Source organism: Erythrolamprus reginae, chromosome 1 (genome assembly GCF_031021105.1).
Source record: "Erythrolamprus reginae isolate rEryReg1 chromosome 1, rEryReg1.hap1, whole genome shotgun sequence".
NCBI classification, from domain to species: Eukaryota; Metazoa; Chordata; class Lepidosauria; order Squamata; family Dipsadidae; genus Erythrolamprus; species Erythrolamprus reginae.
In genome coordinates this window covers 224,151,104-224,168,343 of record NC_091950.1, presented here as the reverse complement: position 1 = coordinate 224,168,343, position 17,240 = coordinate 224,151,104, and the positions used below count along the sequence as shown (strand labels likewise).

General features: G+C 39.3%; 1 protein-coding gene across 2 annotated transcripts in view; it reads right to left on the bottom strand.

Moving 5' to 3' along the window:
• Positions 1–15,201: 15,201 nt before the first annotated feature.
• Positions 15,202–17,240, bottom strand: part of ACKR3 (atypical chemokine receptor 3) — a 51,736-nt gene continuing 49,697 nt past the window's right edge. For both annotated transcript variants that reach the window (XM_070732273.1, XM_070732274.1), the window contains exon 3: positions 15,202–16,380. In XM_070732273.1, the coding sequence (XP_070588374.1) occupies positions 15,260–16,354 (1,095 nt within the window). In that variant the 5' untranslated portion in view covers positions 16,355–16,380 and the 3' untranslated portion in view covers positions 15,202–15,259. The remainder of the gene's footprint in view (positions 16,381–17,240) is intronic.

Here is a 17,240-nt window from a genome sequence, read left to right as displayed (position 1 = left end):
GTCACTGAATCAGTTATTTTACCCAGCTCCACACTTAGACATTGAAAATCTCTTTTTACTACATTAACATTTCTCTGGGACAAATCATTTGTGCCAAGATGCACCACCACATCAACGTTATTACCTTTACTCACAGCCTTGACAATGTTTGTAATCCGCCTCCTGTCCCTGCTGGCAGTGGCCCCTGGGAGACACCTCAGCACCTTCACCACATCCTTGCTCTGTCCCAAATCAACACCTCTAACAGTCGAATCACCCACAAGAAAATGTGTCCTCTTTTTATTTCTACTAACTGCACTTGATGGTTTGGTGACATTTACGACAACTTCCCCTTTGAACATCCCCTCATTCTCTGCCTGAGGGACCTTGCTAATATCTCCAACATCCTTACTATTTAAATCTGCAAGAACATTATAGGAATTCGATACAGAGAGACCAAAATTGCTATGTTTAACCCTCACTCTCACTCTCAGACTCAGATGGCAAGAACACTGGCCTGCAATGCCAGTACTCCTCCATCTCCTGGTCCTCGAAATCTGTGACCAGCTGAACCGGATGTGGACCACTCATAACACTATTCCCCATCCAGGGCCCTTCCCCCAGGTCCATCGCAGGGATGTGATTTGGACAGAAACTGCAAATGAAAAGCATGAAACAAATCAGAGGTTTCAACATAAATTGCAACCACCCAGGTGCAATTGTCTGGTCTATCCTCCTTCCACTAGACAATGTACTGGAATCAATCCTTAACACATCGGGAATCTCGAATGTTGCTGATCTCTGACTTGGACAGAGAATCTTGAAAACTGGATACTGGCAGGGCTTGGAACAAATCCAAAGGGACTCACACCAACCAACCACAACAACCACACTCACTGCAAAGGTGCATTGCTTCTTATACTTATATGGTATGAGCCAGGGTGGCGCAGCAGGTAGAGTGCTGTACTGCAGGTCACTGAAGCTGACTGTAGATCTGTAGGTCAGCAGTTCAAATCTCATCACCAGCTCAAGGTTGACTCATCCTTCCATCCTTCCAAGGTAGGTAAAATGAGGACCCGGATTGTGGGGACAATATGCCGGCTCTGTTAAAAAGTGCTATTGCTAACATGTTGTAAACCGCCATGTCTAAGGAGAAGGGCGGCATAAAAATCGAATAAATAAATAAATAAATAAAAACACTGTTCTATCTCAATCAGGTTGCAGCTTAGTCACTGTGACTCAACAGTATGACTGCTTTGCATACTCACAGCCTTTTTACCCTGAATGGAATATTACATAGGATAGTATAATCCTTGACATCCTCCACCGCAGAGAGGTGGAGCCAATTAGGTGGTTCCATCCCAGGCACCCAATGGACTCTGAAAGGTTCCAGAGGGAGCTTTGGGAAATATCTGAGTCACTTACTCACAGTCCAGCTGAGTTCTAGTGGCTGTCTGGAATAAGGCTTCTTCAAGGGCACTAGACCAGACTGCACTTTTGTGGATCCAGGAGAGCCTCTTGGTTCACCAAGGAACTCCAGGAGATGAAGCGCCAAGAGACGCCTGGAGTGACCATGGGGAGCCAGTAACTCTGAATATGACTGAACACAGTTAAGAGCCTTTAATAGGACTTACCTAGTGGTGATACAGGTGGCAAAATGCACATTTTTTTCTGGCTTGGTCCTAAGTCAGGATAGGACTAACACAATCCACATGACTACTGTCGACGCCCACAGCGTGGAAAAATTTCCAGAAAAAAAATTAATTCAAAGTTGTATTCTTGAGGAGCAACAATGGAATAAAATGAAGATGGTTGTAAAACAGAGAATTATGGGATGGGGGAACAAATCAATGAAACATATGGTGCATTATTTGAAAAAAAGAAAGGCGAAATCTTGTATCCCTGCTTTAAAAGATAAGGATGGTGTAATAAAACATAGTAATATTGAACCGGAAAAAATAATGAAAGACTTTTATGAAAACTTATATAAAAAAGAACAAGTTATAATGCAAACTATAGAAGTTAAGGAGAATTTAACAGAAGAAAATAGACAAATATTAAATGCAAAAATAACAAATGATGAAATATCTAGAGTTATTAAAGGGCTAAAACCTGCTAAAGCTCCAGGCCCAGATGGTTTCACTGGTGAATATTATAAGACTTATAGGAATGAATTATTACCGCATTTGGAGAAATTGTTTAATAATGTTTTCCAAATTTTTGATATTCCACAGTCATGGAAGACCTCGGAGATTATAACTATCCCAAAGCCGGATCGCGATCTAATGGATCCAGGTTCCTATCATCCTATCAGTTTACTTAATCAGGATTACAAAATATTTATGAAAATATTGGCAAACAGGATAGAGAATATCTTACCAAAGATAATTGGAGATCAATATGGATTTGTTAAAGGAAGAAAGATTTAGGAACCAATTAGAAATGTTGTTAATGTGATACACCATGCTACCACTACCGAAAGGAAATTAAGTATTTTGAAGTTAGATGTGTACAAAGCTTTTGATAAAGTTAACCATGATTATTTGTTTCAGTTGTGTAAGGATTTAAATATGGGAGATAATTTTTGTCAAATTATAACAGCAATTTATAAGGATAATACAGCTTATAAAATGGTAAACGGAAATAGAACAGAAAAGGTTAAAATTCAGAACGGAACTAAGCAGGGTTGCCCACTATCCCCAATGCTATTTGCATTGGCAATTGAGGTCTTAGCAAATAAAATTAGAAACGATAAGGAGTGGAGAGGTTACCAAATAGGAAAACTTGAATTAAAATTAAATCTTTTTGCAGATGATACTATAGTATTGACTGAAACCCCAATTGAAATGATGAAAAGAATAATGATTTTTCTTCAGGAATTTAAAGATCAATCGGGTCTTTCAGTTAATATAGAGAAATCAGAGATAATTTGTTTAAATACAGGTCCTAAAGAGCAAATTGAGATACGAAAAGTTTCAGGATTGGAATTAGGATGTTAAAAAAATGAAATATTTAGGAGTTTGGTTATTAAAAAATCCTAATAAAATTGCGACGGTTAATTATAACTCAATATGGAAGAGAATTCAAAAGTAGATTAAAAAATGGAAGAAAAAAAGGTTGAGAAGAATGGCAAAGATTAGAGCTCTTAAAATGATGATTATTCCAAAAATGATGTATTTATTTCAGGTCTTACCAGGTACCTTTCCAGGGGCAAAATTGAGGGAATGGGATAGTAAATTAAATTTTTGGATTGAAGGAAATAAAAGACCTAGAATAAGGAAAAGATGGCTGTTTGCTAATGAGAAAGAGGGGGGGTAGCCCAAGCTTAGAGTTATATAGGGAAGCATTCCAAATAGAAAGATTAATGGAACTACAGTTATTGGGGGGGGGGAAGTGGGTGAAATTGGAAAAGGAAATCAATAATATAAATAATAAGGAGTTATTATTTAAAAATGGAGTAAAATAGAAATTAATAATTTAACCGATCCTCTGAAAGCAGTTTTAGAAATATGGTTAAAATGGCAGGGGAAATTGGGAATTAGAAACTCAAAATTATCAATGTTACATGTATTGAATACAAATAATGACGTTAACTTAAGCAGAATTATAAAAGAATTAAATTGTAAAGGGATAATGAGAATAGAACAATTATATGAGAAGGACGGAAGAATTAATAGAACTTGGTTGGAATAGTGGTTGGGTCAACAGAAATGGCTGCAGATTAATGCAATATGTAAATATTTAAATAAAAGTGAGAATAAAGAAGCCTTTTTGAGAGAAGAAAATTGCTTAGAGAAAATATTAAAAGAAAAGATTAATGATACAAAGGCACAGGCAAGTAATATATATAGAATGTTATCGCAAGCGAAAGAGGGAGTAATAAAAGGCTTGACAAGATGTTGGCAAAACGATTTACAAATTGATGAAAGAGAAATGAAAGAAATAGTACAATATATATATAAAACCAAGAATACAAGAGTTAGAGAGATGAGAAGGAAAATTTTACATAAATGGTACTATACACCAGCACAACTTTCACACTTCCAGAGGAAAGGGAAAGGTAATTGTTGGCATGGTTGCCAAAAGAAAGGAATCTTTATGCATATGTTCTGGGAGTGTGTTGAAGTTCAGAAATTTTGGAAGGAAGTGCAGAATGAAATAAATAAAATGTTAAATATTAAGTGGATAATTACAGAAGAAATAGCGATATTAGTTAAAGAGAATTAAGAGACTTCAAAGAAATAAAAACTGCAGCATTAGAAAGCGCTCAAGCGGTAGTGGTATTGGGTTGGAAAGAGTCTAAAAAATGGACATTACAGAATTGGTACTGGTACATGGTGGATCATATTCATTTTGAAATCATGGAAATAAGATTAAACAATTTTGACGAAAATAAATTGGAGAAGCTGATGGTACGATGGAATAAGGTGAAAGATTATATGCTGAGTAGAATTTGTGACGAAAATGTGAAAAATAAACTCCAATCACTCTTTCCATAGTAAACAAATGCAAAGTAGAGCTAAGGAAATAAAATAATAGAAATTAGTAAATATTTGAGCCCCACACAACTGGTGGTGGTGGTGGTGGGATTGTCAGTCGGATGATGGGCACATGCACTGTGCACCGTTTTATGTTTGTTTTGTTCGTTTCAATGTGCAAAACCAATAAAAATATATATATATAAAAATAATAAGTCGAATGAAAAGAAAAGGGGAAAGAAAAGCTGAGTCAAAGGCCTTTATACTGGAGACAACTGCCAACAGACGTCTTTCGAGTTGAAGGTCCAAGCAAAATCTGGGAAAAGGGCAGATCCAGCTGTTTTTAAAGACTGGCTTGGTCCTAAGTCAGGATAGGACGAGCATAATCCACATGACTACTGTCGACGCCCAGAGCGTGGAAAAATTTCCAGAAAAAAAAGTTAATTCAAAGTTGTATTCAGAACAGAAAAATATATAACTGAATAGCTTTTATATGAAGATGAAAGAGACTAAAAAAGAGAAAGGCAAGGCTACATGAGCAGGTTGCCCATTTGCCCTGCCTTTTTCAGACAGGCTCAGCAAGGGAGGTAAGAGAAAGAGGGGAGTTTAAAACAAGCAGAAACATTACACTGGAGAGGGGGTGGAGTTTCCTGTTTCTCTCACTGTCACAACGCAAAAGAAAAATTCTTGAGTTTACAACCAGTGAGGACAAGGAAATCTCACTCCCCCCCCAACTCAGCATTCTCTCAACAATTTTTTTCCCATTTTTTAATTTATTATTTTATTTATTAATTGGATTTACATGCCACCCCTCTCCGAAGACTTGGGACAGCTTAAAACATGAAAAACAGTAAATTAAAATAAAATGAATCCAATTAAATTAAAAACTACATTCTAATTGTATTAAAAATCAATTCCAGTCATTCATACAGCAATCATATAATCATTCGCTGGCCAGGGGCTAAGTTCTAATCAGCCCAAGCCTGACAACATAAACCAGTCTTAAGACTCTTACAAAAGGCAAGGAGGGTGGGAGTAGTGCAGGTCTCTGGGGGGAGCTGATTCCAGAGGGCCAGGGCCCCCCTAGATCCTGCCAAACAATAGTTTAGCTGACGGGACGTGGAGGCCAACTCAATGGGACCTAACCGGTCGCTGGGACTCATGTGGCAGTAGACCCACAAGTAATCATGCGGCAGAAAGTGGTCCTGAAGGTATCCTGGTCCAATGTCATGAAGGGCTTTATAGGTCATAACCAACACTTTGAATTGTGATCGGCAACCAATGCAGACTGCGGAATGTTGATAGCCCATGATTGCTCTCGCAGCTGCATTCTGCACCATCTGAAGTTTCCAAACACTCTTCAAAGGTAGCCCCATGTAGAGAGCGTTACAGTAGTCCAGCCTTGAGGTGATGAGGGCATAAGTGACTGAGTAGTGACTCCTGGTCCAGATAGGGCCAGAACTGGTGCACCAGGCGAACCTGGGCAAACGCCCTCCTCGCCACAGCCGAAAGATGGTTCTCTAATGTTAGCTGTGGATCGAGGAGGATGCCCAAGTTGCGGACCCTCTCTGAAGGGGTCAGTAATCCCCCCCCCAGGGTAATGGATGGACAGATGGAATTGTCCTTGGGAGGCAAAACCCAATTGTCCTTGGGAGTCTTGTTACTTTGCCTCCAATCATTCCCAGCCATCCAGCTTACGTTTTACCCCCAATAAGTTAATTAAAAATAGTAATAGTTTAAGTTAATTAAGATAGCAACAATAAAAATATAAAATTCAAAAACCCTTAAGATTAATTAAAAATATTGACAATATAAGTGAACAATATAAGTGAACACAAGAACAAGGGGACACAATCTGAAGTTAGTTGGGGGAAAGATCAAAAGCAACATGAGAAAATATTATTTTACTGAGAGTAGTAGATCCTTGGAACAAACTTCCAGCAGACAAACTGCTTTGGTCGCTCTGATGGATGATCTCTGGTGGGCCCGGGACAGGGGTTTATCCTCTGTCCTGCTGCTCCTTGGTATCCTTCTGCGCCGGCTGGAGGGGTTGGGAGTGGGAGGCACTGTTCTTCAGTGGTTCTCCTCCTACCTCTCTGGTCGGTCGCAGTCGGTGTTAGTGGGGGGTCAGAGGTCGACCTCTAGGTTGCTTCCTTGTGGGGTACCTCAGGGATCAGTCCTCTCCCCCCTACTATTTAATATCTACATGAAACTGCTGTGTGAGATAATGCAAGGCCAAGCGGTGATGTATCATCAATATGCAGATGATACCCAGCTTTACATCTCCACCCCTTGTCCAGTCAGTGAATCAGTGGATGTGATGTGCCGGTGTCTGGAGGGTGTTGGGGTCTGGATGGGTGTCAACAGACTCAAACTCAACCCTGATAAGACGGAGTGGCTGTGGGCTTTGCCTCCCAAGGACAATTCCATCTGTCCATCCATTACCCTGGGGGGGGGGAAATTACTAACCCCCTCAGAGAGGGTCCGCAACTTGGGCGTCCTCCTCGATCCACAGCTCACATTAGAGAAACATCTTTCAGCTGTGGCGAGGGGGGCGTTTGCCCATGTTCACCTGGTGCACCAGTTGCGGCCCTATCTTGATCGGGAGTCACTGCTTACAGTCACTCATGCCCTCATCACCTCGAGGCTCGACTACTGTAATTCTCTCTACATGGGGCTACCTTTTTAAAGTGTTCGGAAACTTCAGATCGTGCAGAATGCAGCTGCGAGAGCAATCATGGGCTTCCCTAAATATGCCCATGTTACACCAACACTCCGCAGTCTGCATTGGTTGCCGATCAGTTTCCAGTCACAATTCAAAGTGTTGGCTATGACCTATAAAGCCCTTCATGGCACCGGACCAGATTATCTCCGGGACCGCCTTCTGCCGCATGAATCCCAGCGACCAGTTAGGTCCCACAGAGTGGGCCTTCTCCGGGTCCCGTCAACTAAACAATGTCGTTTGGCGGGACCCAGGGAAGAGCCTTCTCTGTGGCGGCCCCGGTCCTCTGGAACCAATTCCCCCAGAGATTAGAATAGCCCCCACCCTTCTTGCCTTTCGTAAGCTCCTTAAAATCCATCTCTGCTGTCAGGCATCGGGGGACTGAGATATTCTTTCCCCCTAGGCTTCTACAATTTATGTATGGTATGTTTGTATGTATGTATGATTGGTTTTTAAAATAAGGGTTTTTAGCTGTTTTAGTATTGCATTGTCGCATGTTGTTTTTACCACTGTTGTTAGCCGCCCCGAGTCTACGGAGAGGGGCGGCATACAAATCTAATAAATAAATAAATGGTTGGTAAATCCACAATAACTGAATTTAAACATGCCTGGGATAAACATATATATCCATCCTAAGATAAAATAAAGGAAATAGTATAAGGGCAGACTAGATGGACCATGAGGTCTTTTTCTGCCGTCAATCTTCTGTTTCTATAAAACCCCCAATATAAAACAATCCTCCCTTGCCATGGGGTATCCCCTCCCTTCCAATGAAGGGGGAGAACAGTTTTTAAAAGGCCTCCAGTTTAGATAGTGCAGTTCAGAAATGTCCCTAAATTAGGGGCTAATATACACCCGGAGTCCTCCGCTTTTTTATTTTTTTATTTATTAGATTTGTATGCCGCCCCTCTCCGTAGACTCGGGGCAGCTTTGCTTCTCCACCATGGAGACCAAAGTTGCAATTTCTCCCCTTCTCTCCAGCTTTAGTAAATCACACACATTTCCTCCCTCCCCCTCCTCCACAAGTTTCTTTCACATATTCTCCATGGGATCTTTCTCATTTCTTTTCCTTGCAACTTATTGTTTAGGGCAGTGGTTCTCAACCTGGGGGTCGGGACCCCTTTGGGGGTCGAACGACCGTTTCACCAGGGTCGCCTAAAACCATGGGAAAAAACAAATTTCCCATGGTGTTAAGAATTAAAGCTTCTATTCTGGCCCCTTGGAACAGATTTTTATAATCTGACCAATCAGGCATTTACAGTGGGGATGTACTTCTGACTCTCCTACCAATCAAAAGTTCTGTTGGAAGAACTGGCACTAGACTTATGGTTGTGGGTCACCACAACATGAAGAACTGTATTAAGGGGTCGCAGCATTAGAAAGGTTGAGAACCACTGGTTTAGAGAATCAAAGTACATTCACACCAACTTTTATTCCCAACATACTCACATTTGCACTACAATCAGACCACTTGTAAAAAACAATTTCACATGCAAAAATCACATTTTATGCAAACCAATCATTACAATTATTTCAGGGAGTTTTTTCACAAGCCAATGAGCTCCATTTTATACACCAAAAAAATATATACCATTAAACAACATTTCCAGACCTATGGAGCTTTTTTTAAATATCCACTTTTTCTTTCCTTGGTCAAACTCAGGAAATAGTTTAAATTATAAATGTGATTTGCGGGCCCTAAACACTTCCAGTTTCCCCACAGCTCCAAGCCCAAGCTGAGAAATTTACTTAGATTGTCAGCCAGCTAAAAATATCACAATAAATTCAACCCCGTTCAATTCTACACACTCTTATTATAGATGCACATCTAAGAATTTTTAACAATCACATCAAATTGATCAAATTATCTGAATTTTCCTATTTAGACAGGCTTTATCTTTTTAATACCTACTCAACCCCAGGTGGGAAAGACAATAAGCATTTTCTTTTTATTCTTAGTTCTTTCAGAGTTTTCTGGCTCTTTTGAAATTGGTAAATTCTCAAGATCTTTATAACACTGCAGCATTTATTTGCCACCCACATTGATCTCTCTTTAAGCACTAGATTGTTACCTGAGTCTCTGCCCTGGGGGTGTTCTGTGGATTCTCATTCTAGCTTTGATCTCCCAGCAATCGCTGGCCCATTTTAAAGATCAAGATGTATAAGGGGTATAAAGACCTATGTTCACACATCATTTGCATTTAACACAAGGCAACAATTCCCTCCCCACCCAAAGAAAAAAATTCTATTTACCTAGCAGAGTACAACCTTCCCCAATTATCTAATATGTTTCCTAGGGGGCTTTGAGGATCTATCTTTAATTTTGGATTTTTCTAAATTTTCTTCATTTTACGACCCCTTGCGACCTCTTCAAATTGCCCATTGTTAGTTACCAGGCTTGATAAATCCTTACCAACTTGATCTAGTGAGCCCTTTATTACATCTTTTGGATGTCTCTCCCCAAATCAACAGACTGTGGAAACTTCACTAGACTTCAAGTATCTTGCTTTGTGTGCCCTCCATTCTTCCTTCATACTCTGGATCCTTAGTTTCCAAATGAGATGCAAAGGTTTTTACAGTCTGTGTTGATTTTGTCAGCCATGTCATCTGCTGGTGTTGGTCCAATATACTTCGCTAAGTCCAGGGTCAACTCAGCCATCTACCAGGAGATTTTGGAGCACTTCATTCTTCTTTCTGCAGATGAGATTTATGTGGATGCCGACTTCAATTTTCCAGCAGGACTTGGCACCTCCCCAGTGCCAAAAGCACCAAAACCTGGTTCAAAGACCATGAAATTACTGTGCTTGATTGGCCAGCAAACTCGCCTAACCTGAACCGCATAAAGAATGGGGCATTGCCAAGAGAAAGATGAGAGACATGAGACTGAACAATGCAGAAGAGCTGAAAGCTGCTATTGAAGTCTCCTGGTCTTCCATAATACCTCAGCAGTGCCACAGGCTGAGAACTTCCATGCCAGGCTGCACTGAGGCAGTAATTGCTGCAAAAGGGATCCAAGCCAAGTACTGAGTACATACGCATGCTTATACTTTTCAGAGGTCCAATACTGTTCTATGTACAATCCTTATTTTATTGATCATATGTAATATTCTAATTTTCTGAGATGGTGGATTTGGGGTTTTCATGAGCTGTACCCCATAATCATAATTATGACAAATCATGGCTTGAACTATCTTGCCTTGCAAGTAACGAGTCTCTCTCATATATTACATTTCATCTTTTAAGTTGCATTACAGAAATAAATGAACTTTTGCACGATATTTTAATTTTTCAAGGTTTATCTGTAGGCTGCAAAACAGGGATAGAATCAAGATAACGTGAAGTGTTAATACTGCTTTGGTAAGGCCACGCTTGGAATACTGCATCCAGCTTTGGACGCCACAATGTAAAAAAGATGTGGAGACACTAGAAACAGTGCAGAGAAGACTAAATAGAACATTATAAAACACCAAAGGTACAACCTTATCAGTTGCAGCAAAAAGAATAAGATATACTTCGCCTATTTATGTACTGTATATTTAATGGCAGATGAAGAAACAGAAAGCTGTTCAGAATGCACTGCAATCATGGAAAAAGAACAGTGCTGCCTGTGGCTGATTTCTATTATGATAGCCTGCCGATGAAGTAAATTACTTTTTCCTGCTGTGGAGCAAAACAAGTCCCATGAAAGGAAATCTCAGCAGGACTTTCCTCTCTTTCACAGTCATAACTAGGAGGGATCACTTGAAGGTATGCTACTCAACATTTGATGTCTGTGTATTGTGCCCACAGAAGCAGTCACAGCCACAGCAAATGGAATCCATGGCTTGGACTATTGGTCAGTTTTCAATGGTAGAATATGGTTGAAAGGGGAGAGAGCTTGTGCAAACTGAAGGGTCAGCCTAGAGGCTGAGGATTAGCAGAACCAGTTCATGGAAGATTTAGGAGCAAGATATTATCAGCTCCATTTATTGCCCTCAAAGTTTCCTATTCCAGAAGCACACAAAATACACAAGAGATCTTACCTAGAGAAAAGTTCACATTTTCTGTGACAATTGCTGCTACTTACCCAAATAATTTTAAATGTAAACAAATATACCATGACACTCCTGAATTGTCCAAAACGAGTAAAGGCTTCCAAAAATTCTGAATTCCTCATTGAAATCTGGATTCCGATATCAAGATATTCTTCAGTCACCACTTTCATCTTTTGCTGTAAGTCTATGTGTCATTCAATATTATTTGCTGTTCACTTTTAAAATTTATTTATGTAAACAATCTTTTTAAAACATATATACCATCTTCCAAATCCAGGTTATCCCAGAGTAGTTTACAACATAATGACAAAAAAAAGTATCTTACTTGATAACATGTTGTCTATTTATTGAATATTTTTAGAATCAGAAAAAAAACACAAATGGACTACAGAGACCAATTATATTCAGAAGCATATACATGCGTGCACACCTATGCACAATAAGCCTATGTGATTGTGACAAGAAAATTATTGGTAAAAATTGGAGGTAACCTGTTCATCTATATTTTGAATCCATTTGTAATCCACTGATCATAGTTGATGCAGGTGCATCACAAGCAGGATACTGTAAGCCAGCAGTCCCCAAACTTTCTGGCTCAATGGACTGGTGTAAGGGGATGGTTTCGTGTGCACAATGCACCATTGTCACAAATGCAGCTTTGCACATGCACGCTCACCACGTCCATGGCCCAGTTCCCAATGGGTTGCAATCCAGCACTGGGCTGAAGAACTAGTGGTTGGGGATGCCTGCTATTAGCAAACCATACTTTTGGGGGAGAATCTGTTCTGATTGCTGTTGGAAGACCTTCCAGGGAATATCAGGTTATAATCCCCATAGAAAGGGAATTGAAGAAGAGAACCCATGCAAACCCTTCTGTAGTGCTATCTATGAAACTATAGTGGAGTCATCAGGCATATGGGTTATTGACTCAAAAAGATTTTAAAATTAAATATAAGGTCCATCTGCCATGCCTGGTCCTCACACCAATAGGATACTGTATTGTTTGAATCTTATTTTTCAAGATAGCGTTTGAAAAATAACTTACAAGTTGTAGGATAAACCACTGAAAGAAACAAATGGACAAATATCATGAAACATATTAACATGCAATAATGAATATTTAAAATATATTACAACTATGTTGTCACAAAATTTGAAGACCAATTTAAAATACATATAATTTTCATTTGTTATATAATCTACAATAGAAAACGGAATGAAGATCTAATACTAAAATTACAGTATTTTATACTCTCACAATCTTAACCAAATACAGTAGTACCTCGTGATATGAACCACTTGTCATACGAACTTTTTGAGATACGAACCCGGGATTCAGAAAAATTTTGTCTCTTCTTACGAACTTTTTTCACCTTATGAACCCGCCGCCTGAACGCTGAACCTGGAAGTTCGGGTTCGGTGTTCGTAAGGCCGCAGAGAAGCACCGCCACCTGGCTGTCACCTTTTGAAACAGCCGGGGGGCTGTTCGGCAAAAGTTCGGGTTCAGCGTTCAAGTTCAGGAGGCCGAGAAGCCCCGCCGCCCAGCTGTCACCTTGCCAGAAGAGCCATAGAGCTGTCGGCCGGTCGGGAGGCACAAACAGAGGTGGGGAATCCCAATAGGGAATTCCATGTGCGGAGCTTTGACGTCACGAAGACGTCCTTCCTGGCCGGCTGAAACGTGGACTCCAGGAAGGACCTCTCTGTGACGTCAAAGCTCCGCCCATGGAATTTCCTATTGGGATTCCCCACCTCCGTTTGTGCCTCCCGACCGACCAACAGCTCCACAGCTCTTCTGGCAAGGTGACAGCTGGGCGGCGGGGCTTCTCGGCGGCCTCCTGAACCTGAACGCCGAACCCAAACTGTTGCCGAACTTCCGGGTTCGGCGTTTGGGAGAACGCCAAGAAGCCCCCCGGCTGTTTCAAAAGGCGACAGCCGGGCAGTGGTGCCCAGCGGAGCGCCATTTTTGCAAAAAATTTTGCTTGCACGCATTAATTTATTTTACATTGTTTCCTATGGGAAACATTGTTTTGCCTTACGAACTTTTCGCCTTACGAACCTCCTCCCAGAACCAATTAAGTTCGTAAGACGAGGTATTACTGTATATGGTTAAATATATTTATCTTCTAGCATAACTGCAAAATATCTGTTATATATATATATATATATATGTGTGTGTGTGTGTGTGTGTGTGTGTGTGTGTGTGTAGATTGTTCTGAGTTCGGGTTTTGCCCTGTGTAATATTTTGCATGTTTATGCGACGTTTCGGTGAAATCACATTCACCATCATCAGGCTGAAGTTTCCAAGCTTCGTGCTGTTGTAAAATGGAACTCAGAATAATCTACATACATATACCCGTGAAAATTTACGAAAACAAATATATATATATATATATATATATATATATATATATATATATATATATATATATATATATATATATATGTAGATTGTTCTGAGTTCGGGTTTTGCCCTGTGTAATGTTTTGCATGTCTATGCGACGTTTCGGTGAAATCACATTCACCATCATCAGGCTGGAGTTCCAATCTTTGTGTTTTTGCAAATGAATATTAGCAACTGACATTTCTTCTTAGCATGTAGTGTGGGGGTGGAGATTTGCTTTGAATGTAGCAAATAGATTGGGTGACTATGCTTCCGTGATCTGATTGGTTGGTGTAATCATGGTTATAGAAGGAATGGCATGAAGATTATGAAGTGTTTTGTTTAAGTCTGATTTCCAAATATAAAATTCTAAAATCATAATAATTAAAGGATTGACATATTGATTATAATGAAGTGTTTATTTTGTATATATATATGTATATATATATATATATATATATATATATATGTATATATATATATATATATATCTGGTACAGAGCTGAAGGGATTGGATACTGTAGCCTAGAGGATAATTCTCTGCCTTACAAGGCAAAGGTTGCAGGTTCAAGTCCCAGTGGGTATGGCTAGCTGATGAGGCCAAAACAAGGCCGAAATAGATCTATCCTAGTCTCCCTTAATTTTCAAATTCAGCTTAAACATGTGACATATATATATATATATATATATATATATATATATATATATATATATATATATATATATATATGTAGATTGTTCTGAGTTCGGGTTTTGCCCCGTGTAATATTTTGAGTGTCTATGCGACGTTTCGGTGAAATCACATTCACTATCATCAGCCTGATGATGGTGAATGTGATTTCACCGAAACGTCGCATAGACACTCAAACTATTACACGGGGCAAAACCTGAACTCAGAACAATCTACATACATATACACGTGAAAATCTACGAAAACAAAAATATATATACTGTAGCCTAGAGGATAATTCTCTGCCTTACAAGGCAAAGGTTGCAGGTTCAAGTCCCAGTGGGTATGGCTAGCTGATGAGGCCAAAATAAGGCCGAAATAGATCTATCCTAGTCTCCCTTAATTTTCAATTTCAGCTTAAACATGTGACACATACAGATAGAATTGTCGGCTATCAATAAAATTAACTGCCTTGGAAATGGCCCTGGGTTGGGCCGAGAGGCAAAAAAGGAGCTGTGATGTTCCTTCAATATACCAGGGTGATTCGACACAAAATGTAACCCTTCCCTGGTACAGAGCTGAAGGGATTGGATACTGTAGCCTAGAGGATAATTCTCTGCCTTACAAGGCAAAGGTTGCAGGTTCAAGTCCCAGTGGGTATGGCTAGCTGATGAGGCCAAAATAAGGCCGAAATAGATCTATCCTAGTCTCCCTTAATTTTCAATTTCAGCTTAAACATGTGACACATATATATATATATATATATATATATATATATATATATATATATATATATATATGTTTTCGTAGATTGTAGTCGCCAGAAATTTCCAAATCCTACAAGGGAAGAAACCCGAATATACCAAGACCGTTTTATATATATATATATATATATATATATATATATATATATATATATATATATACATACACACACACACACACACACACACATACCACACACACACAGTAAAATGCATATTGTATAAACAATGATTATTTAGCATTTTGTTCCAAAGCAGAGTACTCCATTTCTGAAACCATGGAAGTATCAATCAGTTTTGTAAGGCCAGTTTTTGCTGAGTATTTAAAGATAAATGCCTTCATGAGTTCATACTTGTAGTTTTGATTAATAAAGCTATAGAGGATAGGATTGATGCAACAATGAACCATAGAGAAGCACTGAGTAACATGAAGAGCTGCATAAAGGAAGTTCTCCATTTGACAACTGAAGGGTATAAAATGAAAGGCCAACAAGAAGTCAAGCAAGACAATTATGTGGTATGGCAGCCAACAGACAAGAAATACAAGGATATAGGAAAAAATAATTTTCACATTACTCTTCTTCTCTTGATCATTGGAGGTCAATACAGCTGTGGCTAAAAGACAATTGGAAATAGCAATGAGAGGAAAAGGAATGGCAAAACCTAAAATAACAGAGGTTAACTCTATGCCAGCTAGCCACTCCTTTGCAGTCTCCTCTGGATAGACAGGACGACAATAGGTTTCATTGTTGGAGGAAACTGTCTTAAGGTAATAGGTATCAGGAAGGGCTGCAAAGAAGGCAAAGAGCCATACCAAGATGCAAATGCAACAACGGAGTCTCTTCTTTATAACACTGCTGGCAAGTTGGAAGTAAACAACTGAGAGGTAACGATCCACACTCATACATGTCAGGAAGAAGATGCTGCCATATAGATTGATGGAAAACACAAGGTGAGCTATCTTGCATGTCACTTCTCCCATGTTCCACTGGCTGTGTTGAATAAAGGAGATTACCCAGGTGGGAAGAGTGATGATCACACAAAGGTCAGCAACAGCAAGGTTGAAGATGTATAAGTGAGTTTCATAGCCAGTAATTTTTGTTTGAAAATTCATCCAGACAATCACAAGATTGGCCACTAAGCCAATCATAAAAATAAAGATATACAAAAAGGAGAGAGTATAGAGCAGAGCACTTTTGTTAAGCACATTTGGGCACAACAAGGAGTCCACAGTGATACACTCTCCATTGTTGCAGGTTACATTGGTTTCATTGAAATTCTCCACTTCCAGAAGATTGAATATTGGAGGCATGTCAATAGTATTCATTGCAGATGATTTCTGATTAAATGAGTCTGAAAAAAAGAGTAAAAAAGGCAACATGAGCAATTTAGTTGAATAGACATTATTTGTAGTGTTGGGCGAACCCATCGAAGTTCGGGCTCAGCAGGTTCGGCTGAACTTGGAGGCAGAGTTCAGGTAAGTTTGCCGAACCCGAACCCCAACACTTCTGGGCCCACCCTCCTGTCTTCATCCAAAACAGCCCCAAGCACCTGTCTCAGGAACACTACGAGAACCAACAAGTACTAGAAGAGTAAAATAATAGGGAGATTTCAGTATGCAAAATACAATAAAATTATTTTCAGTAAATATAAATGGACTTAATTCACAGAAAAAAAGAGGCCAAGTTTTTAACAAGTTAAATAAGCAAAATGCTGATATCATTTGTATGCCGGAAGTCCACATTAGACAAAAAGATGTAAATTCTTTGAAAAAACCAAAATTAGGTAAACTCTTTACATCTCTAGCAACAGAAAAAAAAGAGGAATAGCAACATATATTAAAAGTTGGTTAAACCCCCAGCAAATCTATGCAAAGATGGAAGAACATTAATTATTCAGATTACAATAAATAAATAAAAAATAACCTTAATAATTTATGCACCTAATTCAGAACAAATTTTATTTTTCAAAAAATTACAGGAACAAGTTATAAAATTAGAAAAGGAAAATATATGTATCATAGGAGATTTTAATTCAATAATGGATATTTAAAAAGACTATAAAGGAACAGAGAAATTAAATAGTAGGAAAATAGGCATTGATTGCTTACCTGAACGCCCCTTCTCGTACACTGAGCGGGTACAGCAGTCATGTGGGTTGCTTGGTGTCCAATCCGCAGAGGACCGAGCCTAGTCTTTAAAAAGCCTGCTGGA